Source organism: Lutra lutra, chromosome 4, assembly GCF_902655055.1.
Source record: "Lutra lutra chromosome 4, mLutLut1.2, whole genome shotgun sequence".
Classification (NCBI taxonomy): domain Eukaryota; kingdom Metazoa; phylum Chordata; class Mammalia; order Carnivora; family Mustelidae; genus Lutra; species Lutra lutra.
Genome location: NC_062281.1, coordinates 118021458 through 118047888, shown reverse-complemented (window position 1 = coordinate 118047888; position 26431 = coordinate 118021458). Strand labels below are relative to the sequence as shown.

Here is a 26431-nt window from a genome sequence, read left to right as displayed (position 1 = left end):
CTGGGTAGAAAGAGGTGAGGCTTATTGTTTGACTAATGGTGCTTAAGTGACTTACAGCTTATCCTTGCACTTATTTTCTGATAGTGAGTGGTCTTGAAATTGGGGCAATAATTTGAAAGGCAACAAAATAAATAAAGATTATTATTAGTCAAACAGTTTGTGTTGTGGTAAGAAATTTAGAATGGAAGTTTCTTCAGAAGTTTCAGAAGCATTTTATGTTAAGGAACTGTATTTAAGATTTTATTCTTCATTCGTTCAAATAACTTTTTCCCTCTAATATAGAGGGGTGGTGCGCTTAAGAAAGGACCAAATGCCAAAGCATTGCAAGTCATGAAGCAGACATTACCCTATAGTGTGGCAGACCTTGAATGGGATGCAGGTCATAAAACCAATGTCCAGCAATGTTATTGCTATTGTGGAGGCCCTGGAGAGTAAGTAAATAGTTATTTCATGCCCTTTACGTGATTTTTGTTTATATTATCTTTTTTATTTTTGTTATTGATTGTGATGTGGAAATGATAACGAATTGTAAATGCATGAAAGTGTCAATAAAGAAAATAAGTGGTGGTCAACTAATACCTCTAATTCCTCTTTTTTTTTTTTTTTTTTTTGTATAAGCTCATATTAAGCCAAGTTGTGCATCATGTATTTGTACTACATTTAAAAAAATGGTAGTGAATCATATTTTACTCTTTAATTGTAATTATTGGTATCTTGTGTCCTTCTTCCTCTCAGACTCTGCTTCTCTTAAGACAAGTGCTATTTATTTATTTTTTAAAGATTTTATTTATTTGAGAGAGAGAAAGTGAGAGCATGAGCTGGGGGAGGGGCAAAAGGAGAGGGACAAACGAGTGGGGAGCCAGACTCCGGGCCCAATCCAAGGACCCCGAGATCATGAACTGAGCCAAAATCAGATGCTTAACCAACTGAGCCACTCAGGCATCCCAGCAAGTGTGCTGTTTAGGAGAATCCTGGATTAGTCATTGTCATTAAATGTCATTAAGGGGTAGTCATTATCATTAACATAGTATCTGTTCAAATGCATTACAGGAAATGTCTGTAAAACTTTACCAATACTGGGACATAAGTTCTTGATGAAACATAAATAAATGAATGTATAGATGAATGAGTTTTTAGCTCTTCATTCTTCCTAATCTCTAATTCTTAATGGAATTTTTTATTTGTGACTTAACCTTTTTATAATAATTCTTAGTTTTTGGTCACCTGCAGATTTAAGAAACATTTGTCTAGTTTCTTTAATCACTTATAAAAAAGAGATACAGTGAATAAACAGAGAATGATCTTTTCCTTTACTCATTTATACCTAGCATTTGGTTTAAAGTATTACTCAAAATAGGTGGAAGCCATCATAGACATTTTATGAAGTGGATCATTCATTATTCTTGAAGTCCCATGACCATGTGAACTGTGTTTGATATTGTTAGCCACTCTGACTTTAAGTAGAGGACCTAGCTACGTATCTGGAACATAATTAGCATTTTTTAGTCTTTTGATGAATGAATAATAACCTTACTTAATATCCGTCTTCATTCCTTTGACTGTATATGGCTTATAGTTAATGGGGGACTGACTTTTTGAGTTAGAATAATTATTGGAAGAAAAGGCCTTATTTGGGTGGCCAGTAAGGATATTACATCAAAACTACATACCAGTTGAAAAGAGAGGATATCCCTAGATAGAGATTCAGTTTTAGCTTCTTCAGCTATCTGAAAAATAACAAAACCTGTCACAAAGCCTTTATATCTGGTAGAGTCTTTGATTATTTATAATTATGTTAACCAAATTTATATATAAAGGTGTTATTTTACATTGCTTTTCATTATACTGGAAAGGAATAATGGAAACACTGTGAAGATACAAAGCTGCCTGTGACTGTTGGGTATATTGGGCAAACAGCTGTGCACGTCAGTAACCTCTGAACTAATCTCCCTTGGGAGATATGGAGAGTCAGTGTGAAAAAAAAAATCCTGGGTTTGTTCTTTGGCACAGATTCTTCACTAGTCTAGGAACCAGGCTTTATAAATTCTTGTGGATTAGAAAGGAGGGGTGGAATCACCAGTAGCCTTTTGGGAAAGAAAAATTTTCGTGTTAAATATAGCAGAAATGTTACGGTTAATCATGACTATATTTTGTATAATGCCACTAGATTTTGTTTTGCTTTGTTTTTAAAACTTTACCTGGAAAAGTAGTAATTTTAATCTTAACTTTTTTTCTTATAGCTGGTATTTAAAGATGTTACAATGCTGCAAATGTAAGCAGTGGTTTCATGAGGCTTGTGTGCAATGCTTGCAAAAGCCAATGCTATTTGGAGATAGGTAAGAAGGCCACTTGAACTTTACCAATTGATACTTTTTTTTTTTTTAGCTTTTATACTGTAGTTATGTTTACAGTTTCAGATTCCTAAATGTAATTACAAATAATTTGTGAAGGAGTCACTTTAGAGGGAAAATACTGAATGATAGACTTAAATTATGCACAGTTTTAAAATACACATGATTTTTGTGGTTTTAGGTGTTAATCCAGAATAGTTTTAAGTATTTGATCAGTGATTGTATTTGCCCCTATTGCCCCCCAATACTCTAAACTATTCCCATTGGTACCTTCCTTTTAAAAACCTCAAAGGGATCCTGTGACAGAAAATTGGAAAAGGCTACAGAACCTTGATACAAAATTTACACCCTCCTCGATCTAAAGAATTAACAAAAGCAGACCCTAATCTGCTTTCTGGATTCGGAGAATTTGGAATAGCAGAGAGCTCTAGGAAGAAAAATAAAATAGCACTGAACTTGGCATCAAAAACCTGGGTTTAAAAAAACCTTATGCTGTTTACTATCTTTCAGAATTTAGGAAGAGCAGCTTATCTTCTTTTATGTTACCAGATTGTTTAAAGCATTGAGTATAACACTGTATATGGGGGCTGCCATCACAGTTCATGGTACACACAGACATTAGTAAACTGTACCTGTGTATGAACCTGTGTGTGAACTCTGAATGTCTAATGGGTAAAAAAAAAAAAATTGCTTTTGCCCCCCATATATGAACTATTTCATTATTTGTCGTTACTGAAAAACTTTAAATCACAGTGTCATAATTCAGATTATATTTTGCTTTGTGTATCGCTTATCTTTTGTAGGATATGTACTTGCTGAATATTAGCTTTAATTGTTGAATAATTTATGTATACCTTTGATTAGTCAGCATGCAACTTTTCTTTTTTCCTTAGGTTTTATACATTTATTTGCTCTGTCTGCAGTTCTGGACCAGAATACCTCAAACGTCTACCATTACAGTGGTAAGTATGGACATTTCTGTTAAGGAATAATAAAGGGCCATATTCTTAAACCTACAAGATGAAATGTTTCTGAATATGTTAACTTGGTTTAAATAAAAATTTGCTTTTCTTTATGCCTGGCTTTCTTTTATTTATCCTTAAACCTGATGTCATTTCAGTAAAGATTATCTAGTTTTATTGCTGAAATAATAAGGCCATTTATTTTCTAATGCATAGAACGTAGCTTCACATACCTTTTAGATTTTCAAAATTCTTATTCATGTTTTTAATTCTTTTGGCCTTCAGAATAGCATACGGCAGAAGAGAGAGGTCTTATACGAAATATGCTGGTTTCTGCTTTAGTGTAATTCTTGGGTATGGGAAGTGTGATGAATTTTGGGAGATTTCTGATAAAATGCTTATAGTAAGTACTTAGAAATTTTTTTTAATTTTGTTTTTTTTTTTTTAAGATTTTATTTATTTATTTGATAGAGAGGGAGAGAGACAGCAAGAGAAGGAATATAAGCAAGGGGAGTGGGAGAGGAAGAAGCAGACTCCCTGCTGAGCAGGGAGCCTGATGTGAGGCTCCATCCCAAGACCCTGGGATCATGACCTGAGCTGAAAGCAGATGCTTAACTACTGAGCCACCCAGGTGCCCCAGTACTTAGAAATTTTTATTAAATGTTTTATGTATTTTAGGAAAAGATAAGATTTAACTCATGACTCAGATAAAGTCTGTTAAAATATGAGCTGTTCTATGGCTTATATATAAGTGAAATGTAGATATTTTTATTATGAGTTATTTTTTCTAATATAGTTACTTCCTCTTTGAATGCATCTTAAGAAATTATTCAAATTCCTTTTAGTTTATGTTTACTACTCAGTATAAGCAAGTATTTAGTTAATGTTTTCCAATTATTTTCATATGTAATATTATAACTTACGCTATTGACCCTCTGCTTACCTATATACTTCAGTTTGGATTTTTTAATTGCTGTTTTTATTTTTTAAAATGTGATTTCTTAATAACCAAAAACATTGCTTTTGTATATTGTGATTATTTTTGGATTCCAGGGTAGATATAGCACACCTATGCCTTTACAACCTAAGTGTTATTCACAAGAAGAAATACTTTGATTCTGAACTTGAGCTTATGACATACATTAATGAAAACTGGGATAGATTGCATCCTGGAGAGGTAAGTGGTCTTAGAGCTAACTTTATTAGCTACTTGATGTCAATTTTTGTTTTGTTTCTGTTAAAAACAACTAAGATAAATGTATAAGTTATACATCTAAAATAAAATTTTAATTTTAGTTCAGGGAGAAGTAACTCTGATGATATCAGGGCCAGCCCTCTCTTCCTGTTTATTGCCTGTTGACTCAGGGAAAAATGTAGAAGGAGGAAGTAAATTATTTGATTTTCGCATTTTCTGAAGTGAGAATCATTGTAGTTAAAGATAGAAGGGAGGGAGAAATCCTTATTGAAATTCTTATTATTGTGTATCTTACTTATGTTTCCTCCTCCTGTTTTTCTAAGTGTCTATAGATTTAAGAGATATAACCAACACTCCTCCTTCCTCTCTTGTTGGTACTCCCTTGTATATAATCTTTGACTTCCAGGAATGGGGGGCACCCAGTAATAGTGTTAGAGCAATGTGTTAGGGAGTAAAGCTATTCTGGTTGGAGATTATCCCCCTCATTATGACATCTCAGTTTGCTTTTCATTTGTGAAGTCTAACCACTTATGCTGGTTTACAGAGTCTTTAAAAAAAAAAGCAATGTAAAAGTTAATGCATGTTCTTTGAAGAAGATTTTGAAACTGTAGACAAGCACAAAGAAGATACAAAGAAGAAAATAACTAAAGTAACTTTAGTAGTTAACCTGTTTTAAGGATTTATTTTGAATTATTAAAATCTAGATATTAACTACTCTTAGCTTATAAATGTTTTATTTTTTGTTTTGTTTTGTTTTTCGTTTAGAGAGGGTGGGAGTGCTGGGTGGGGCAAAGGGAGAGGGAGAATCTTAAGCATGCTCCACACCCAGCCTGACCCTGGGGCTCTGTCTCACAAACCTGAGATCATAACCTGAAGAGTCAGATGCTTAAGGGGCTGAGCCACCCAGGCACCCCTAACTACTCTTAGCTTAAATAAAAATTTTGTTTTATAATATGTGGAATCAGATGTGTGAATTTTAGTCGCACATTACTTTTGAAAGAGGTAAAAGTTGTGTAAACTAAAGTTTAGGAAGAATTTTTACTTTTGTAGCTTTTAGACATGGAGCAGTTTATAAATGGTTCATGTCAAATAAGATATCAGGGTGTTTTGAGTTGTTTTGGGGGTTTTATGGGGCATCAGGGAGAACATAATGCACAGTTAAAAGCTAGTGTGTGGTAGGTCAGTTGTGCAAATTATAAAACAAACACTTGCAGGATACTTTGATTTTTTTTTTAAGTAAAAGATATTATTAAAATTAATTGAGCTAAGATGTTTTGAGTGTTAGAAGTTGGAACACAACATTCTTTTCTGTTACATGTTTTTTCCAGATGAAATTTGAAAGAAAACCAGTGTCTTGCAGAGTTGATAAATTTTAATAGTAATGATTAGTAATAATAGTAATAGTAATGGTAATAGTAATAGTAATGATTAGTAATGAAAGAAAAAAGTAAGTATAAGGCACTAGTGGCTATATGGTTCATTATAGTCATCTTTAATATTTAATACTTTAATATATTCTTTTTAAAATGCTTTGTTTCTAACCATGGTTCCTTCAGCATTTCATATGCAGATACATCTCTATTCTTAGTACATTTTATGTTTCACATGATTAAATTCTGTAGTAATTACTTCGTGTAGACAGTGGGCACACATATAAAAACTCATGTTACTTTATTTCAAATGCTTTCTTTTATTAAAATGAAAAATGATACCTAGATTTTATTTAAGATTCTGAAAATAGAAAACAAAAATCACAATTAGACTATCAGTCTAGACAGTTAGCCTAAGAAATTAATTCAGTTTATGAATCTCAGGTATTTTAGTTCTAGCTATACTTCTGATACATATCGAAAAATTTATTAGTAGATGTTTTCATTTTCTGTAGCTTATGTGATGATGTCTTAGAAATAAGACATTCATTCATAATTCAATTTCTTATTCTTTGCCAATATGGAAATTTTTTAAATTTAAAAAGAACATTATACTCTAATAAAACTTTACAATGGGAAAGTTTACTTTTCTGGGGAGTGTTTCTATTTTTTGGAGCCATCAAGTATATTTTCAGAACAAGTGACTTTCTAATCATTTCCCATTGCCTTTTCTCTGCATTAAAAAAAAAAAAATTCAGACTTAGTCATTCCATCCTCAAATATTTAGAGATGGAAGTTCAGCTTTTAAAAAACTCTCTGTATTAATCTTTTAAATCTTTATAATGTTATGATTGATTTTGAGGGTATGATTTTAATAATAAAGAGACCATAAAATTTATGCCTGCCTCAACATTTATTTGTAACATTTATATGTAACTAATTTTCACTTAGTTTACTTTTAAATGTTTGCGATAATAGAAACGAAAATAATACAAATAGTGGATTATTCCAGATTATTAAAGTAGTGTATCTTTGGCTAACTGAAATGAGTTGCAAATTGAGTTTTGTCACTAACCCAGATTTAGTTTTACGAAACTTTCTTTTTGTTTATAAATACTTTTGTGTTAAAAAATCTTTTTATAAGATAGGTTTAATTACTTAAAAAATATGGGAAATACTGCATGTTAAGTGTATTGTCATTTGAACACTGGTTCTTACTATAAATACTATCGATTATATGACATAGGCACTTGGTCTAGAAGGTTCTCCTCAGAATGAAACAAAAAAAAATGGTTGTGATTTAACTCTCTCTTAAATGTGGAGTTTTTTTCCCTCCATGTGGGTAAAGGAAAAAAATCTTGTGATGACTTGAGAAGTTGATTGAGAGTTTTATGGCTTTTTGTTTAGGAATATATATGGACACACTAGTCACAGGGAGGTACTTACATTTTTTTTCTGAGCTGAATTAGGACTTAATTTAATATATGATAACACTGGCCAAAATTTCATAGTATTTCTATATTATTTTGGAAGTCCTGTAAATACTTATTTCAATTTCTAATTACTTAGAGCAATCTTAATTGAATCAGTGGTATCCTTTTAGTGTTTTGTGCTTTTTTTTTTTTTTTTGATATAAAGGAAATGCTATGACTTCTTTTATAACAAGAAATTTCAAAAATATTTGAAGGCAAATTTACCATTTATGTATATTTCTTTTCTTAGTTGGTTATTTCAGGATTGTGAAGAGCAGCTGAAACTTTTAGAACATATTTGAACATAGTGATAGTTCTCTATCCTTTTTCTTATGTGATTTTTGTTTTCTTTCTTTTACATCTTTGAGACTTTGTGCCTTATATAGACTGAATGAGCTATTTGAGAAACTGTTGTTTTGTAATTTTCTTTTGAGATTGTAAAAATATATAATGCAACATTTGAGATCCAAATAAAGGTTGCTTAAGGGTTTTTATTTAGAATGAGGAAATAACTGTTGTACCAGGTTGGTTTTGAGAGTTAAAAAGAAATATTCATACTTCAGAATCTACTTATTATTATTTGTCCTTAATTCCTAATGTGATCTGAAATCCTAGTTTTATAAGGACAGCCTACTTTTCTGTTAATGGTAATCTTAAATTTCAGCCCCCAAAGATTCATAGCAGAGTAGTATATTGAGTGCTACCTTTTGAAGGATGTAGGGAGAAAGTCATAAACTTAAATGAAATACTATAGCAGATATGATGTTTTGGCTAGAGAAAAAAATGTATAATTGAGGTGGTATAATATTTTTAAATGAAAATTATAAGAAATATGATTAACAACAATACTTGAGGCTTTTGAGTGTTTTGTATTAACATATAGCTGTATAGGTTGGCAAACAAATTACTTAACCCTGTTTTGCATACTTAAGCCTAGGCAGCATGGAATTCAATATTGGTAATTCAAAGGTATATTTTATTGAAAGGAAGAGCTATAACTATACCTAATAGCATTTATATCTATACAGAAATATACAACCCTGAGAGTCAAAGTATAATGTGAGATTAGTGTCTGTGGTGGGAGGAACGAAAATGGTTATTATGTTAGCATTATTACAAACCTCATGATCAGATGGTAGACTTAGAATATGGTGCTGTTTTAATACAGATTATTTGATTTGAACTATAATGTCTGTACTTTGGGTCTTCAAAATGCACAAAGAGATCCCTTGGCCCCATAATACAAGTTGAAATATATATATAGTTCTATGGAAAGTAGTTTTGGAGTGCTGAAGGAACTTACAGATAAAATTTCTGAGAAACCATAGAGAGCAAGTACCAAAAGAAAGAGAGAGTTCATTGTGCTTTTCAAAAAGTAAAAGAGGAATAGATTTGAGAAATAGTTTTGTTGTTGATTGTCAGCAAGATTGTAGAGTACATTTTTCAGATGTGTGGTTTGTGAAGATTTAAAAAGCTACAAGGAAAAAACACTATTTTATTAGAATAAATCATATTAAATACCCTCCTCCCCCTTTTTTATATGGTTAGCCACACTGGTAAGTCAAATGCTATAGGTATAGTATAAGCATAGTGTAACTGAATTCCATATTAGATACTAAAATTCGAACTGGTTAAAATTAAAAGTAAAAAATGGATATGTAACCAGTTGAATTATAGAAACAGAAGCTTTCAATGGCTTGGAAATACTCTTGAGGGAGATTCTAATGGAGAGCCACAGGATTCTGTCTTTGTGTCTACCTCTAATTTTAAGAAGGATGACAGAATCAAGAGAAAAGATTATCTCAAACACTGACCTGAAAACAAATTAACAATAGTTACAAGTAAGTTCTGCTCTTAGGCTTAAATACACATTCAGCCAGTTCAGAAGAAGCAGTGTATGATAGCGAATACTTGATTAGTTTATCTGATAAGATTTTAGAGTTCAGGTGAGGGGGTGGGGATGAGGAAGAGATGAAATTAGCCAATGTGGTTGCTAAAAACTTTCAATCTACTCTTAAACTTAGGCATCTTATACTTAGACATGACAGCTACTATCAAATATTTGAAGAACTGTCTTGTAAGAGAGGACTGGAAGAGTTACAGGAGGGAAGATTTGTCCACCTGTGAGATGGGCTTCCTCAGTGGGTGCCTCATCAGCTTTCATCATTGCTAGTATTTAAACCAAGGTTGAATACCTATCAGTACTATAAAAGGGACTGCGGTGTTGATGGAACCTTGAATTACATGGACACTGAAAGTGTCCTTCAGGCTTTAATGTCTGTTGTGTTATTTCTTTTTTAATAGAAATTCTCTTTAATTGAACACTGCAGAAATTACAGTAGGAAGAAGTAATAGGGTATAGAGGCATGACCACCAGACTGTCCCATTTCTTTTCTTATTTTCTAAAAGCACCCAGTGCATTAGCACAGTATGGGCTGTTAGTGAATGTTGAATGAATGGACTTATTGTCACCTGGGTTCAGAATTTTAGCTCTTTCACTAACCAGCCATTGAATTTGAGCATTTCATTTAACCTTTATAACTGTTAACTAATCTATAAAATAAAGAGAGTTGGAGTAGATGACTCTGTAAATCTCTTCTACCTCTAACATTCTATCTGACAGATTTGTTTACTCTTCTTACTTGAAGCAATTCTGAGCTTTGATAAATTGATAAAGACATACTGGTGATACACTTGGAAGTCAGCTATGATATTCTGGATTTATTTTTTTAAGTTTTTGTGGTTTTAACTGAGAATGGTCCTTTTTTAAGAATTTAGAATTTTTTGCTATTGGGCCCTAGTCTTCTTTAAACTTGGAAGAAGAGACAGAAATGACTCTTGAGGAAGCCCTTTTGAAACCAAAAAATACTTTCTAGAATTGAATAGATTTTAAAATGATTTTTGATGATAAAAAATTACTGAGACACTTTGAGTTTTAGGGCTGGCTAATGTCTGTAACTTTTCTGAAAACAACCCCTCCCCGCCAGTTTCACAGAATTTTTCAAAGTTATGGAGATTATTGGTAAATAAAATTTTATGTTTTCATTACTTTTTATACTCCTCCCTAATAATATCTATTAGATCCAATATATGGTTGATATTAAAGTCATTCTAATGTATTATTTCCTCAGATTATGGAATTAAATTTAATAACTAACAAAATTCCATTCTTGTAACATTTTCCAGTTTACAGTTCTTTCAGCCATATCATTTGATTCACATAATTACTAGTGAAGTAATTAGGGGAGGATTTTTACTCCCCTTTTTATAGATAAGAAACAAACCTTAAGAGGTTAAATGGCTTTAGATCATGTAGCTAGTCAGTGAGGACCTGGAATTAGAATTTAGATCTTTTGACAGTATACTAGTCAGTACACTTTTTTTCTGCATCACATTGCCTCTGTCTAGCACCTGTATATTACTAATTGATGAAATTATAGTGCGTTAAATTGTTTCTTGATACTTCACAGCTGGCAGACACACCAAAATCTGAAAGATATGAGCATGTTCTGGAGGCATTAAATGATTACAAGACCATGTAAGTTGATTTATTTTGTGTATCCCTATGAGGGAGACATTTAGTAAGTATAAGGAATAATGGCATTGTTTAAGGTTTATGGGATTGGTGTTTAGAACTAGTACAAACCATTTTAAGCTTTTTAATGTCCTCTTTTTTAGTCCGAGTAAACAGTGATTCTCAAGGGTTGGAGAAGGGAAAAGCAATCCTCTGGGAATGGTGATTGAGAGGCAGACATACCAATATCTTGGGAATTTGGCCTATTCAGTTGAAAAACATATTTAGTAATGACTTGTTTTTATAATGCAGTCTCCTGAAAATAAAATATTAGTTGGTGGGAAAATGTAAACGATAGTGGAAAATACTATAGAGAATATTGGTTTTAAAATGATTGTGAGATCTTCTAAGATTTTAAGATTAGTTGTTGTCAACAGTTGCAGAAAAGTAGTATTAGTACTAAATTTTTGATAATTGGTTATTTGATATATTCTTATATGGGCTTTCCTTTTTTTAAAAAAAATCTACATTTTTAAAAAACACTTAAAAATTGCAATAGAAAAAAATTTTTTAAGTGTTCCTGCTGGCTGTAACCAACCATTGAGTTATTTTATAAAATTTTTGTTTCTAACAAGTTGCTTCTTTTGAACTGGACAGCATTCCCTCCTTAAAAATGTTGTAATACTAGTGCCTAGCTAGATATTTAGGCCAGTTAAAAAAGCCATAAAGTGCCTGAGCAGTTACTGTACTGGTTAAAAAGTACTTTATGGGATGTGAATTCTGTAATCCAATTTAGGGTACCAGAAATACATCTATTCCTATTATGATAGAAATATTAGCTTCCATTTCTCAAACCTGCATAACAGTGGAAGAATATTCCAAGCAATTTGGTGTGTGGTTCCTCAGGTTAGGCAGGGTCTAGTAGAACTAAGGTAGGTGAGGTGTTTTGGAGTAAGGAGCCTGAGGACTTTGGGAAACAGTTATGGAACACATTTTTCAGAGACCTAAACCCAGATGGAAATAACTTTTCCCTGCTCCATGTTATTTTCCAATTCTGGATCTGACACACGGGAGACTCCTTTTATTTTTTGGACCTCTCATACTGGGTCCCCTTTTCCACTGCTAACAGCTGTTACTTTCTGACCGGGTTTCTCCCCTCACAGATCCACTCTGAAATAGAATTCTTCTTTTCCTAAACCTTTCTTGAGATCTTTTAAACAGATGACACTGAAATACGGAAAAACACATTTTAGGACTAAAAAGACCATGCTTTACTCTTCTTCCTTTAAAAAGTTAGAAGTGGACATGTGCTCTTCTCCCTTCTGATCCTTTCCCTCCCTCCTTACTCCTCCATTATATCCTACTGTGGAGTGGCTCTGGAGCAGATAAGAATCAAGGAAAGGAAAGCAAAGAGAAAGAATGAGTTTTGTAGTATTGGGTGGTCTTTCATGTATAAAGGCTTTACATCTGAAAGTTATGAGTTAGGGTCTGCCATGTATATGTGTTCAGTTTTTAAATTTTTAGTTAATTTTTTTAAAAATTTAGGTTTATGTCTGGGAAAGAAATAAAGAAGAAGAAGCATTTGTTTGGGTTGCGAATTCGTGTTCCTCCTGTGCCACCAAATGTGGCTTTCAAAGCAGAGAAAGAACCTGAAGGAACATCCCATGAATTTAAAATTAAAGGCAGAAAGGCATCCAAACCTATATCTGATTCAAGGTAAAAGTTGATCTGTGGCTTAGTTTTTCTCTTTAGCTTATTTGTAACTAAAAATGTGTTATTTAGTCTCATTAGTATATTTGAAAGTACAAGTGGTAGTTACCTTGATTTGTTTTCCTGTTTATAATTTCTTGCTTAGACAAGGTACAAAGAGTTAATTTAATTTAGATGTTTATTTATTTATTTTAGATCTTAGGCTTTCCAGGAATAAGTCCTGTTGATTTTGTTAGCAGACAGTTTAAGTACTGGCCTGTTTATTTGTTTGTTCATTTCTCATTCATCCATCCATCCATCCATCCATCCATCTATTCATTCCATTTATCAAGCATCTTATTATGTAAGTGCTGGGGATATAATAACAAGACAGACTTTCTTTTTGCCCTGATGGTATTAATAGGATAGTGGGAAGGAAAGGTGATAAACAAAACAATTACAGGTCATGTTAGGCCATCTTGGACATAGCATATGGGTTTAGATTGTTCTGGGATGGATATAGGTAAAGCAGTCTACTTTTAAAGAAGGAAGCTTAAGGAGGGCCTAATTTAAGATGATATTTAAGCTGAAATTCAAAGAATGAGACTAACCAAACAATGTGCAGAACAAAGGGAAGAGTACTGCAGGTGGTGGAAATAACAAGTATGAAGGCTGTGAGGCATGTTCTAGGAACTCACAGACTAGTAGGGGATGAATGAGGGCCAAGAGCAGCATCAGGTGTTGGAAAGTTTGGGTGGGGCTTGATTTTGTAGAGTCATGTAGGTCTCCTAAGGAGTTGGGGTTGTTTTTAATGATGGGGAGCTATTTAAAGATGTAAGCAGACTGAATTATCCTTTAAAGAGACATCTTTGTATGCTCTTTGGAGAATGGATAGGTATAGAGGTAAGAATAGAAGCAAAGGAAACGAAGACTGCTGCAGTTGTCTAGGTGAGAGATTGTCTGAGTAGTGCTATCAGTCAAATGAGAGAAAATAGATTCACGATCTCTGTTGGAGGCAGAATTTATTGACTTTACTGATGAATTAAATTTATGAAAAAAATGGAGGGGTGAAGAAGTTATATAATGCTCAGATTTCTGGCTTGAGTAACTGGTGGGTGGTGATGTCTGTTATCAAGCCCTGCAAGAGCAGATTTGGCAAGGTGAGTGAAGCATTCTTCTGTCTCATACTAATTGAATTTGAGATTTTCACAAGGGATATCTAAGTGATGATGATGTTAGATAGAGACCTCTGGTTATGTAAGTCAGGAGCTCAGGAGAGGTCAGGGCACATGATGCAAATTTGGAAGCGGATTTATAAGGCCTTGAAAATGAGTGAAATTACCTAGGAAGCAATAGCTGGGATGGGGAGGGAGTTACTGTGTCCCAGAAGAATGCCCTGTTATCATTTGGAGATTTGGAAGAGGTGAAATAAGCAAGAGAGACTAAAAAGAATGATCAGTGAGATAGGAGGAAGCCGAGAAAGTTTGGTGTCTTGAAAATCAAGAGAAAGGGAAGTGTTTCAAGAAAGATGAATGTATTAAACAGTATCTAATGCTGCTGTGAAGTGGATTTAAGATGACAGAAAAATATTTATTGCCAAAGATAGTATTCTGTTATTAGTGACCTTAACAAAAACAGGGGTTTTTGTTTTGTTTTGTTTTGTTTTGGAGAGGTAAGAATAGAAGTCAGATTGAAGTGGGTTAAAGTATGATTGAATCCAGCACTGCTCAATTAACATGTCAAAACTGGGCTTTTTCTACTAATAAGGGACATAGGCAGATTCAAAATAATGATGATAATAAAGGAAAAGTGGAAAATAGGAAATAACCTTTAAGAAATCTGAATGAGAAGGGAGAAAGTAGAAAGGGAGGGCATGTGTCAACAGCACTCCAAAGTAGTTTTATGTGAAGAGAGGTAGACAAATGGAAGCTGAAGAGGGGAAGGAAGTACTCAAGTGATGGCTTTTTCATAGATGGAAAATTAATTGGAAGCTATCTTTATGTACTAGTAGGAATGATCCAGTGGAGAAGAGAGAGGGAAGGTAATTGAAGATATCATAAAGTCCTTGAGAAACTAAAAGGGAAGGAATTTAGAACATAAATGTGGTAATGGCTTTTGATAGGACTTACACCCTTTTGTTGAAATTGGGTGAAAATGGCTACAGATGCTAGTTCTGTTAGAGATTTAGAAGATGACTGAAGTTATTGCTTAGTAACTTCTATTTTCTCAAAGAAATACTGAGGTGTAAAGAATGGCTAAGAGGATTGTGCAGAGAGGGAAATTTAAGGAGCAAATAAAAGGTATGAGACAGTCATCTTGGAGAGTAAGAAAAGGTAAATTACACAGTGTTTCATATCCATTTGAGTTTGTAATAAAGTAGAAAAAAAAATTTCAAGTTTTTTTTCCCTAAAGGAAAGCATACTTATTCTTAGCACTTTCAGATTTTTATCATTAACCCTTTGCTATCAGTTGCCCATTTTATGAATTAGAAAAAAGGTTTACACAAATTTTCTCATTCCTGTCATGATATTAATAAGATACTCCATCTATGTTAGCTATCAGGTTTTCATTTGATGCCACCAGGAAATGGTTCAGCTTTCTTTAAAGGCATTGTCTGTTCCTTCTGGGTCCTATGTATGCATTGGTACTTTTAATCTGAGAGTACTTTCTTTAGTCCAAGAGTCCTCTATAAATGTTATCTTTCAAAAAAAGGAATGTATACCCCCATCACCTTATTCTTGAGAGTTTTGATTATAGTGCTAGTTAAGCTTTTTTCCTCTAGTTCCCCAACTTTCTCCTTCCTTGTACTTGTCCAACTTTAGTTTGGTGTCTGGAGTAGTTGTTTTCTAGTTTTCTCCATTCACCTCTTTCTAGCCTATTATATAGTAGTATTCCTCCTTTTCCATGTTTTTTAATTAAATTTTCCTGGGTGACTTTCTTATAGCACTGAATTATTATTAGCCTGCTTGTATACACCTTCGTCAACTTCTAACTATACTGTGAACCCCTTAGCACAGGGAAGGTCTTTGTATTCCTATTATCTGATACCCCTTTTCTTTTTTTTTTCTTTTTTTTTTTTTTTTAAAGATTTTATTTATTTATTTGACAGAGAGAGATCACAAGTAGACGGAGAGGCAGGCAGAGAGAGAGAGAGAGGGAAGCAGGCTTCCTGCTGAGCAGAGAGCCCGATGTGGGACTCGATCCCAGGACCCTGAGATCATGACCTGAGCCGAAGGCAGCGGCTTAACCCACTGAGCCACCCAGGCGCCCCCTGATACCCCTTTTCTATGGTAGATAATGTTTGTTGAATAAATGAAGTAGATGTTCTGTATGTTGATATTTGTCCTTTCTTTTTTTCCCTTCTGTTAATTAGAGATGTCCTTGGCTATTGCTTTTTCCCCCTTCCTATTGCTTGACATTTACTTTTATGTCTCAAAAATGGTTTTCTAGAGCTTTCTGATTGTGTCTTTTGAATGACTCCCTGCCTGATACGATGAATTCCTTCCTCTATACTCTGCCACCCTGGGCTTCATTCTCTTTCTGATAAACATCATTCAAGGAGATAGATAGATAGATACTCATTTCTAAAGGCAACCTGTGTTTATAACTAAAATATTTTAATATAGATACTTCCTGGCTCCACGTGGGTAACTATTAAATTCGTAATCACTTTTAGTAATAAATTCTTGAAAGATCTCCCAAATACCCACATAGTAACAACCTAAACTAAGAAATCTTCCATTACCCACATAGTAACAACCTAAACTAAGAAATCTTCCATCCAGTATAGTAGTCTGCTTTTGTTTTTGCTTTTTAACTTTAAGATGCTATATATTTTTCAGAATTGTAGTAAAGAGAACACTTTTTCTTAAACCTTTCATATGTAAATATTTCCTAAGTCAAGAAATGTATATTTAAATTGAAATGTATTATCTATGCACTTGACTAAACTTGTAGATTCAACTTTAATTTTTTATATTACCATTAATAGAAAAATATATAAGTATAACCTAATTATGTAAGTAGGGTGTATATTATCCATTGTCTTTTTATTTTCTTTATGCAGAGATGAAATACATAATGGTTTTATGTTTCAGGGAAGTAAGCAATGGCATAGAAAAAAAAGGAAAGAAAAAATCTGTAGGTCGTCCACCTGGTCCATATACAAGAAAAATGATTCAGAAAACTGCTGAGCCACCTTTGGTAAGAGGATGTGTTAATATATGTTCTCAGAGAGGAAAGATGCTTGAAATTAACTGAAAAATGAGTATCTTCTCCAATTTCTTTAGAACCATGCTTTAAATGTTATTTTTTATTTTCCAGGATAAGGAATCAATTTCAGAGAATCCTACCTTGGATTTACCTTCTCCTATAGGGTAAATAGAAAGTTATTTTTTCCTATCCAGGAATTTTCTTTTGGGGGAAAATGAGTATTTCTATTGTTATGTAATATAGTCGTTATACCATTTAAATTTTTTTGTCTCAGGAGAACTGAGGGAACTGCACATACATCCAATACCTCAGATGTGGATTTCACGGGTGCTTCCAGTGCAAAAGAAACTACCTCGTCTAGCATTTCCAGGCATTATGGGTAGATATTTTATATTCTTATTCCTTACTAATTTTCTTCTAGATAATTTTTTCTTTTTAATGATTAAATACATTCTTAGCATTCGAAAGTGATAAAGTATGCCTTTGAGTGTTTAAGAAGCAATCTATATGTAGATTCCTTAGGTTGTTAATATTTATCAGGTCATTTTCTGTGTACACAGAAAAGAGGTATAATGGTGTTTATAGGTTATGTGCTTTTCCCTGAGACCTTTTATACTTATAATATTTAGGTATGCCTTGCTTTAGGAAGACTTTTCCTTTTTTTAATATCTGAATCAGACATGCAAATCCTTTTGTTACTAAAAAGATCTTAAACTCAGGATTTCTATCAGCAGACTTCTCAAATATTTTAGTTAACCTGATTTTTTAGAAGGATACCTCTACTAAAGCATGATATGTCAGTTATGAGAAGATAGTTTACTTGGGGTCAGAACTATGAGCTTGCAAGTTTTTATGCTTCCCTTAGTTTAATTTTTGTCCACAATTTAGAAACTGCTCATGTAAATCATACAAAATTCAGAGTATTAAAGAGCTTAAAATGTAACTTATTTTTTAATGAATTGTGTAGAATAATGTGAACTGTTTTGGCCTTTTACCCAAGCATTTTGCTAATCTTCCTTTATACATTGTCTTATTAAATTCTTAAAACAATCTTTTGAGTTGTAAGTCCTGTTACTCCCATTTTAAAGATGAAGAAACTGAAACTTGAGAGAGTTTTAAGAAACAAGCCCAGACTAGCATGTTTATTAACAAGCATAACAGAGCTGGGATGTTGAGTTGAGCAGTGTGATTGTAAAATATTTGAATTTAGCTTTTAGGCTATATTCTCCCCTTGTTATAAGGTTATAAAATCATTGAATTTCTGAGCCGAAAAGGACCTCAGAGATGATCTAGTTCTACCCCTTCACTTGATCTCTTCACAGAAGAGAAGACAGAGGATATGAGATTTGAATTTGGCCAATATCATAGAGCTAGATTCAGGGTACCCTGATTTCTAGTTTATATTTATTCCAGTTCATTACATTACTTCACTAGCCCTAGAACTGGTAATAAGAGAACATTTATTCTAGTTCTACCATCTTTTTAAGCACATGGAACAATGTTGTATGTAAAGTAGGTGCTTATTAAGTATTTACTGCATTGAATGAGTGAATGAACTGTCTTCTTTTTAATGATAAGACTGTTGACGATATCTGACTAATATGAATAGGCCTCTTCTTGGTAAGAATATGTCTCATTGGCCTCGTAATTAAAAACTTCCTCTGATTCTTTTAAGCTTAATAGTACATTGTTAAGGAAGAAAAGCTCTTCAAAGGTCAGCCCCAAGAAGGTGATGGAATCTAACGAAGGCGAGTGATAATCCATTTATAAAAATAGCATGTATTGTTTTGGTTTGGCTGATTTTTATGTCAGCAAGGGCATATACTTACAGTAGAGTGATAGAAAAAAAATCTGAGAATATATTGTTTGGGCAAGGTATGCTTTATAAACTCAGTAGACAGTTAATGACCTTTCTTGTTCCATAGATTATCTGACTCCAGAAAAAGAACTCGTACAGGAAGATCTTGGCCTGCTGCAATACCACATTTACGGAGGAGAAGGGGTCGTCTTCCAAGAAGAGCACTCCAGACTCAGAACTCAGAAATTGTAAAAGATGATGAAGGCAAAGAAGATTACCAATTTGATGAACTCAACACAGAGATTTTGAATAACTTAGCAGATCAGGAGTTGCAACTCAATCATCTTAAAAACTCCATTACCAGTTATTTTGGTGCTGCAGGTAGAATAGCATGTGGTGAAAAATACCGAGTATTGGCTCGTCGGGTGACACTTGATGGAAAGGTGCAGTATCTTGTGGAATGGGAAGGAGCAACTGCATCCTGACTGTAGGACTGAACATTATGTTCACTGCACTCTCATTTTCTGTAGGTACAGTTCAAAGCCCTAAAGGATAAAGGAGTCTGGCTTTTACTATCTTTCTTAAAAAAAAAAAAAAAAAAAAAAAGTCAAAAAAAATTCACAAAAGGAGATGATACTAGCCTTAACATGTACCTGTCAATGTTATGGATATTGTCATAAAAAGATATCTTTTAAAAATCAGAACAGAGACTTAATTTTTTAAATCTTAAGATTTGTAGAATGTTTCTAGGATAGGATATTAAAAATGATTCAAATCCATGCATGGTGTTAGATAATTTTTCTAATTATTCCATTGAGTCAGTTTTTGTGATTAGTGGTTATCAGATCAAACAGATCATGTAGATAGATAGCACAAGTATTTGGAGAAACGTTGTCTGTTTTGTTGCCAAAATGTTGGAAAAAATTTATTTCAATACCTTTCAGATTTCATAAAGTGCAGTGTATATAATGCCTACTAAAAGACTGTAAAATATTGAAATTTTCTTTCAAGCAAAGTGTAAAAAATATATTGAGCCTGTAAATTGCTCTGTGACTAGACTTCATTGTCGTCTTAATATATTCTTTGCATGTGCATATATATACACAGGGGTGTATATATATGTGTGTGATTATGTGACCTATGCAATACAAATTATGGGAATGGGCAGCTTTGGAGTATATATCCCATAATTCTTTTTTCAGGAATAGTTGCAGTATTTACACAGCAGCATTTCTTCTCAGGCTTTTATTGGGTGCTGTTGCTTGCTATGTATGAAGAGAAATGTGTCAGACAAGTTTAAAGTTTAGTGTGTTCTGAAGAAGGGTGTGAACAACAGTGTTCATGGGCTTTTAGAATGCTTTTCACTTTCAGTCCTTGTAACTCAGCTGTTCAGTACCTAAAACCAATTCAAATAATATGAACATTATCTCCTACTAGAAGTAACGTTTTCAAGTTTTCATGGCACATTTGATTGTAAATGTCTCTCAGTTTTAACAGTAAGTCTGTAGGAGTCCCGTGAAGATTCCTGAAATGTCTGTAGTAACTGTTAGTCATGTTGAATAAGTGTAGTATGAACAAAGTATTTTATTGCACAGGGTTAACAAACAGTATGGTGCCTGACAAGGCTACTACTGTTTTATTACAACATTACCTCTTGTTTTTATAAAATGTACCAAGATTTAAATTGATAACTTTATTTTACATGTAAAAAACCAGTTTCTTTTATCACCAGTGTTAGAGTTGTCTTCTGTTTCTTTTTGTTTTGTTTTGTTTGTTTTCTTTTTTAGCCAAAGAGTAAACAGAAGAATATTCTTATTTTGGTGGCTATTCATTTTACTCTTAAAAGTGATTGGTGGATTTTGCCTAAAAATTGGGGAATTTGCCGCCAAAATGAAAAATATGTAAAGTGTAGTGGTTACAGAGCGGTAAAAATGTGGGTTAGTACTTATTTATTCCATTGATTGATTATTTGACTGTTTATAAAGAAAGTTGCTTTATTTCTTTAAACATCTTCAAAAGATGACCTTTCCTTGTCACATTATAGCCAAAAGAAGCAGAGAACTTCGTTGTCCTGCATTTGGTTCCTGGTTGGCCAGGTATAAATGAGCTTTACAAAAGTGCAAATTAAAAACTGTCACTTCTGTTTACCTCCACCAAAACTTGATTTTCCCCTAGCTATTAATTTAAAGTTGCCTTTCCTGCAGCTGCAATATTTTGAATAACACACAGAGTTTGTGTTGATTTTGAATGTTTGTTTATATCTAGGGGTAATGGAAAATGTAAATCCCGTGTAACCTTATTCACTCCACCTGTATCATATTATTTCATTTTCCCCAAAGTCCTTTAATTCTAACTGAACACCAGCAGTATTTTAGTAACTCTTTCTTTAGTATACCTGGAAGATGATTTATTAAGCTGAACTGTCTTTAGACGTAATTATTGTGAATGTCTGTTTTATTTTATCATGGTGGTTCCACATGGCTCTGATGTTCAGTTTGTATTTTTGGAATTGCTTTACTTAGAATTAAAACAGACCAACATTAAATGTGTGTATTTTTTAAAGAGCTAATGAGTTTTGCTTCTGTATTTGCTTGAAAATACACACTGATGCAGTAGATGACTGCTTTAATTTAGCCAAGGAGCTAAGGATTTTCCAATTCCATTGTAAATATGTTCACTTGAATTAATCTTTATAAAACTTGGCTCTCATTTTCCACTTGTCCCTCAAATAATCTTAATAATTATTGTATGTTCATCTAAAATGATCCTCTAAAAAATAATGTTTAGTCAGCTTGTACACTTCCTACTTGGAAGACAGTATATCTCCCTCTATCTACCTTGTCCCCCAAATTCAAAAAAATTCAGACTTTTCAACTATGTTTTTTCCTTTTTGCTTATATAGAAGGTGTCAGGTTCACATCAAAGGATTTTGGATTTTTTTCCTTAAGAGCTTTGCCCCTAGACTATAGAAGGAAAAGATGTAAAAATAGTATGCCTTACTCTTTTTAATTACATTTTTATTCAAAACAAATACATTTTTATAAATATCCTGATAATAAATGATAAGGATTCTTATATGATCTGACTAGATCAGAATATGAGATTATCAGAGTTATTTTATAAATTCTCATGTAGAAGTGATGAAGTCTGATCTTGCCTAGTCATCTTTTGTTACTAAATATTTAACAAATGAGTGCTCACTGATGTGTGATTTGAGGGTACCTCTCCCCTTATATTTTGCAAGTTATGTCCAACTATAAAAGTTTGGTTTCTATTGTGTATATATTCAGAAGATTTCTTTTACCAGCTTGGAGGTAAAACTAATTCTTCTGAACTACTTGGTTGAGTTTCTGCCAGGTACTATTGAGTTTTGGTTGGAGCATTCTCTGACTTGCATAGTTATAGCAGACCGTTTGTTATATAATGTGGTTCTAGAGTTGTTCGAATGAGGATATGATGGCAAAGGAAGATGGAACTTTGGGAAATAGTTTTAAAAAAAATGCCCTGTGTAATGTGGGTAAGTTTTCCTCTTTAAATTATTATATTTGAGTACTTCTACAAATATCCACTCCCAAAAGTCTCCTTTGGTTTCTTCTGTGGCAGTCATCTTCTTTCCTCAGGAAAATAAAAACTTGACGGTTAAGTGTAAAGTAAGAATTTTATCTGGTCATGGATTCTTTTCTAATAAGTAGCAGTTAAGAAACCAGATGTCAGACTGATAAAAGTTTAGATACAGGAGAAGCTATGAAAGCAAACTGATTGGCTCTCTGAATATCAACAAAGAGAATGGGAGTAAGTACAATATTTATAATTTTTAAGTTACATCAAAATGTCTTGGAGCAATATCTAGATCAAAATATTATACTGTCTATGTTTAAAATCAGATTTATGACTTATGACTGCAAATAAACTAGCTCACTCTATTTTTCTGCCCTCACTTCTCCACAATAAAATCCCTCTTTGCTTACTCCCCTTGCATTTTCTCTTTGTTAGAGATGACGAGTATTGAAACTGTATGCTTAGTAATAGTAATTCCTCACTTTTGCAGCATCTTCAAGGAATGTGATATCTTGTTCAAGAAAATTCCACTGGATTTAAACCAAACAAACAAATGAACAAAACCTTCATAGATGTTAAAATGTACTTACTGGATAAAACAAAGACGTATCTTATTCAAAATCATTAGTCTAATATTTATTCCTTGTATTTACCAAAAGATACAGTCTTTTATCTTTTTTCTTTCCATGCTTTCACAGTGAGGGTGATACAATCTCAGAACAGACACAGATTGGTTCATGGGGGGCAGAAGGCAGAAAAAGTCTTAGATAATGGTTTGTGGCCCTCCGAAACTCAACTCTATGCAACGAAAATCTTATTCTTAGTATTTGATTACTTTCATTGAGTTTTCTTATATATCACAGGAGTAGCACCGACATTGAGTTCATGGAACAAAGTATATGCAAGATCTGTACTACAAAACTATGGCAGATAACTTTTAAAATTTGGAGGGCTCTGTTCAATCTTGAAGTCACAGTGTGAGTGTAGTCTGCAATGCCTGTTAGCTTCTGCTGTCTCCCTTGTGGATGTTTATGTTTGATCCTTAGTGCTTTTGTGTGTGGCCTAGGCTTGGGAATTAAAAAAAAGCTTACATTTGTTACTGAGTTCTACCATGTTTATTCAACCCATCATTATGTCAAGTGCTGAAAAGAAATGTTGACAATATCTGAATGAATAATATCTAGCAGCTAATTAAAAGTAAGTTTGTCGTATTAAGCGGAAGTTAAAAGCTGACCTAAAACAGTTCTTTTAAAAATTTAATTTTTTTATGTTCTAAAATTCATTGTTTATGCACTAAAAACAATTCTTTTAAGAAATCAAGTTTTTCAGATGTTTTGAAAGTCTTTTTAAAATTTAATTACATAATTATAGTGTTTCTATAAATTAGTAATTTGCATATGTACTTTTAGATCCATAACAATTTAATAAATTACATTAAATAAATTACTCAAAATGGGGTTGTAAATTTAAGTTAAATATTAATAGCATCTAGTATAAATTAGTGAAGGATTATGATTAATATTGTTTTGGTCGTTAATTGACCTCATACATATTTTATCTTTAATACTATTAGTGGAATGTAAGGGAATTTTGCCTGTACAGAATTTGAGACGAAAACAAGATTTTATGGGGTGCCTAGGTGGCTCAGTTGCTTAAACATCTGATTCAATTTCAGCTCAGGTCAGGATTTCAGGGTTATGACATCAAGCTTGAGATCGAGCCCTGTGTCAGGCTCTGCACTAAGTGTGGAGTCTCCTTGAGATTCTCTCTCCCTCTCTGCCTGGCCCCCGCCCCCGTGCTCACTTACACACACTCACTCTCTCTCTCAAATAAGTTAAAATCTTAAAAACAAGATTTTGTGAGAATTTGGGTCGCCTTTGCAAAATATGTAAAGCTGGCTTAGATATCTGTGAAGTTAAACTTTTCCTTGAGGATGAAGCATATTGAGGAGGGTTTTGGAAAAGAAGGTCTATTAGCTCATTTTAGATTTGTGGAGGCAGTTTGGTTCCTGTATTCTTTTATTACCAAATCTCTTCCAGAATCCAAGAGCAGATCTGTAAGAGGTCTGCTTTTTTCTTTGTATTATAAATTTGCATAACCTGGCATTTTAGACTTTCTGTGTTATTTTTATCTTTGGATGTAAAGTTTCCAATGAAGAATTTTGTCATCAGAAACTAATTCTTGATACCTCTTTATAAGCTATAGTTTGTTCTTTAAGCAACTTTTTTTTTTTTCTTTTTTAAGATATTTCTTTATTTGATACAGAGAGAGCACAAACGGGAAGAGGCAGGGAGAGCTGGCTGGATTCCAGGACCCTTGGGATCATGACCTGAGCCGAAGGCAGATGCTTAAACAAATGAGCCACCCAGGTGCCCCCTTTCACCAATTTTAAGCCATTAAATGAGACCAGAAATATTTAAAATGCCATTTTATTGAAGATTCTTCTAGAAGTATTAAGTACTTCATGTGTTTAAAACACTGTCTTTAGCATGTTAACCTTTTCCTAATTACTGAGAGATTGTGAACATTTATTTTTTTTTATGTTGCTATAGTATGGTGGTACTCTCAGTGGTCTGGATGTGGGTAGGGGAATCAGTCTTAGGCTAGGTAGTGCTTTTATATTATGCTTGTCTGCTTTACATCTATCTTCTGTGGCAGTGCCTGTGTTAATAAACCACATTTATTCACAGTGCATTGAGTGGCTTTCTCCCACCTAGCTTCTAAACATTAATTTGCTGTAGAATGGAAAAAAAATTAAGCAGGGTTTCCTGGAACAAAAAGATAACCCCATAAATAGAATTTTAAACTTCACTTTTACCCAAGTTCTGTTTTTTTTTTTTTTTTTCTTTAAATGAGTTTTCAAGAATGATTTCCTTTGAAAAAGTAGCTGGCTTTTTTTTTTTTTTTTAAGATTTTATTCATTTATTTAACAGAGATCACAAGTAGGCAGAGAGGCAGGCAGAGAGAGGAGGAAGCAGGCTCCCTGCTGAGCAGAGAGCCCGATGTGGGGCTTGATCCCAGAACCCTGGGATCGAGACCTGAGCCAAAGGCAGAGGCTTTAACCCACTGAGCCACCCAGGTGCCCCAGTAGCTGGCTTTTTAAATAGTCATTACTCAAAAGAATTTCTCATTTTGTTTTACTTGCTTCCTATTTTATAACGTGCAAGTGGTTGAGAATTTTAGAAATCTGAAAGCTGAGTAGGTGAAATAAGACTGTAATGTAGTCTAGAGTAGGTTGATTCTTTTGTGCCTCTCTAATCGATTTTCAGATTACCTTAAGATAGCAAAAACTTCTTGGAAAACATAGCACCATTTTTTTCTATTAACTAGTAAGTAGAATAAGATAAAAGCAAAATTGCAATACAAAAAAATATCATTATGGGGTGCATTAAGCCTCTGCCTTTGGCTCAGGTCATGATCCCAGGGTCCTGGGATCGAGCCCCGCATCGGGCTCTCTCCTCAGCGGGAAGCCTGCTTCTCCCTCTCTCTCTCTGCCTGCCTCTCTGCCTACTTGTGATTTCTGTCTGTCAAATAAATAAATAAAATCTTAAAAAAAAAAAAATAAAATCTTTAAAAAAAATATCATTGGACCAGTTATAAATCCTCTCTTGGATTCTGGAAGAGATTTGGTGATAAACAGGAACATAGTAACCAAAACTGTACCTCCATGGCTCATAGTTGAGCCAGGTGGCTTTTCTTCTCCAGTAAGGTGTTAGATTCAATGGCTTATGCCATCTCTGCATTATGGAAAAAAACATAGTATCTTGTCTAATGTGGACTTGGCATATAGTAGCAAAATGACATGGCTTTATTACATGCACATACTTAATAGTCATAAGGTAGTTTTTAAAGCAACAGAGAAGAGATGGCATTTCAATCAGCAATAATTAACTACTAATTTCCATGGCTTTATAGGTTAAATGAGTGCAAGAATTGATAGTAGTAATTTAACTTTAGTACTTCACATGCTAAAATTGACTGCAGTTAAATGCCAAGCTTCAGAGGATTGTAATGTCTCAGAAAATAGTTGCTTTACCAAATTCATGTAAACTAATATTTACCATATTTATTTTTTGTTTGTTTTTGGTGCAAAAAAGCATTTTTATTAAAGCATGAGGACAGGATCTGTGGACACAAAGACTAAATTTGGTTTGTTTTATAAACTTGGCTAAAGTCAGGAAAATGGGCAGAATTTTAAGTTACCTGTGCTTGTTTCTTTTTTTATGTTGAAGGTATAATTTAAAATGTTTCACTAGAACAAAACTCTTGATTTTTTAAAAAAATTATTTTTGAAATGATTTTCAAAAGTT

The 26431-nt window shown here is 33.3% G+C and overlaps 1 protein-coding gene across 6 annotated transcripts in view; it reads left to right on the top strand.

The window, feature by feature from the left end:
* Positions 1-22213, top strand: part of MTF2 (metal response element binding transcription factor 2) — a 63830-nt gene extending 41617 nt beyond the window's left edge. For 4 of the 6 annotated variants that reach the window (XM_047725336.1, XM_047725335.1, XM_047725334.1 and 1 more), the window contains 10 exons: positions 283-431; positions 2241-2336; positions 3245-3313; positions 4367-4490; positions 10821-10888; positions 12410-12580; positions 16651-16756; positions 16877-16929; positions 17040-17144; positions 18691-22213. In XM_047725336.1, coding sequence (XP_047581292.1) covers positions 283-431; positions 2241-2336; positions 3245-3313; positions 4367-4490; positions 10821-10888; positions 12410-12580; positions 16651-16756; positions 16877-16929; positions 17040-17144; positions 18691-19048 — 1299 coding nt within the window. In that variant the 3' untranslated portion in view covers positions 19049-22213. Of the gene's footprint in view, positions 1-282; positions 432-2240; positions 2337-3244; positions 3314-4366; positions 4491-10820; positions 10889-12409; positions 12581-16650; positions 16757-16876; positions 16930-17039; positions 17145-18440; positions 18514-18690 lie in introns of all 6 variants that reach the window. The other 2 variants (XR_007126557.1, XM_047725332.1) reach the window with 2 other exon arrangements.
* The last annotated feature ends 4218 nt before the right edge of the window (positions 22214-26431 follow it).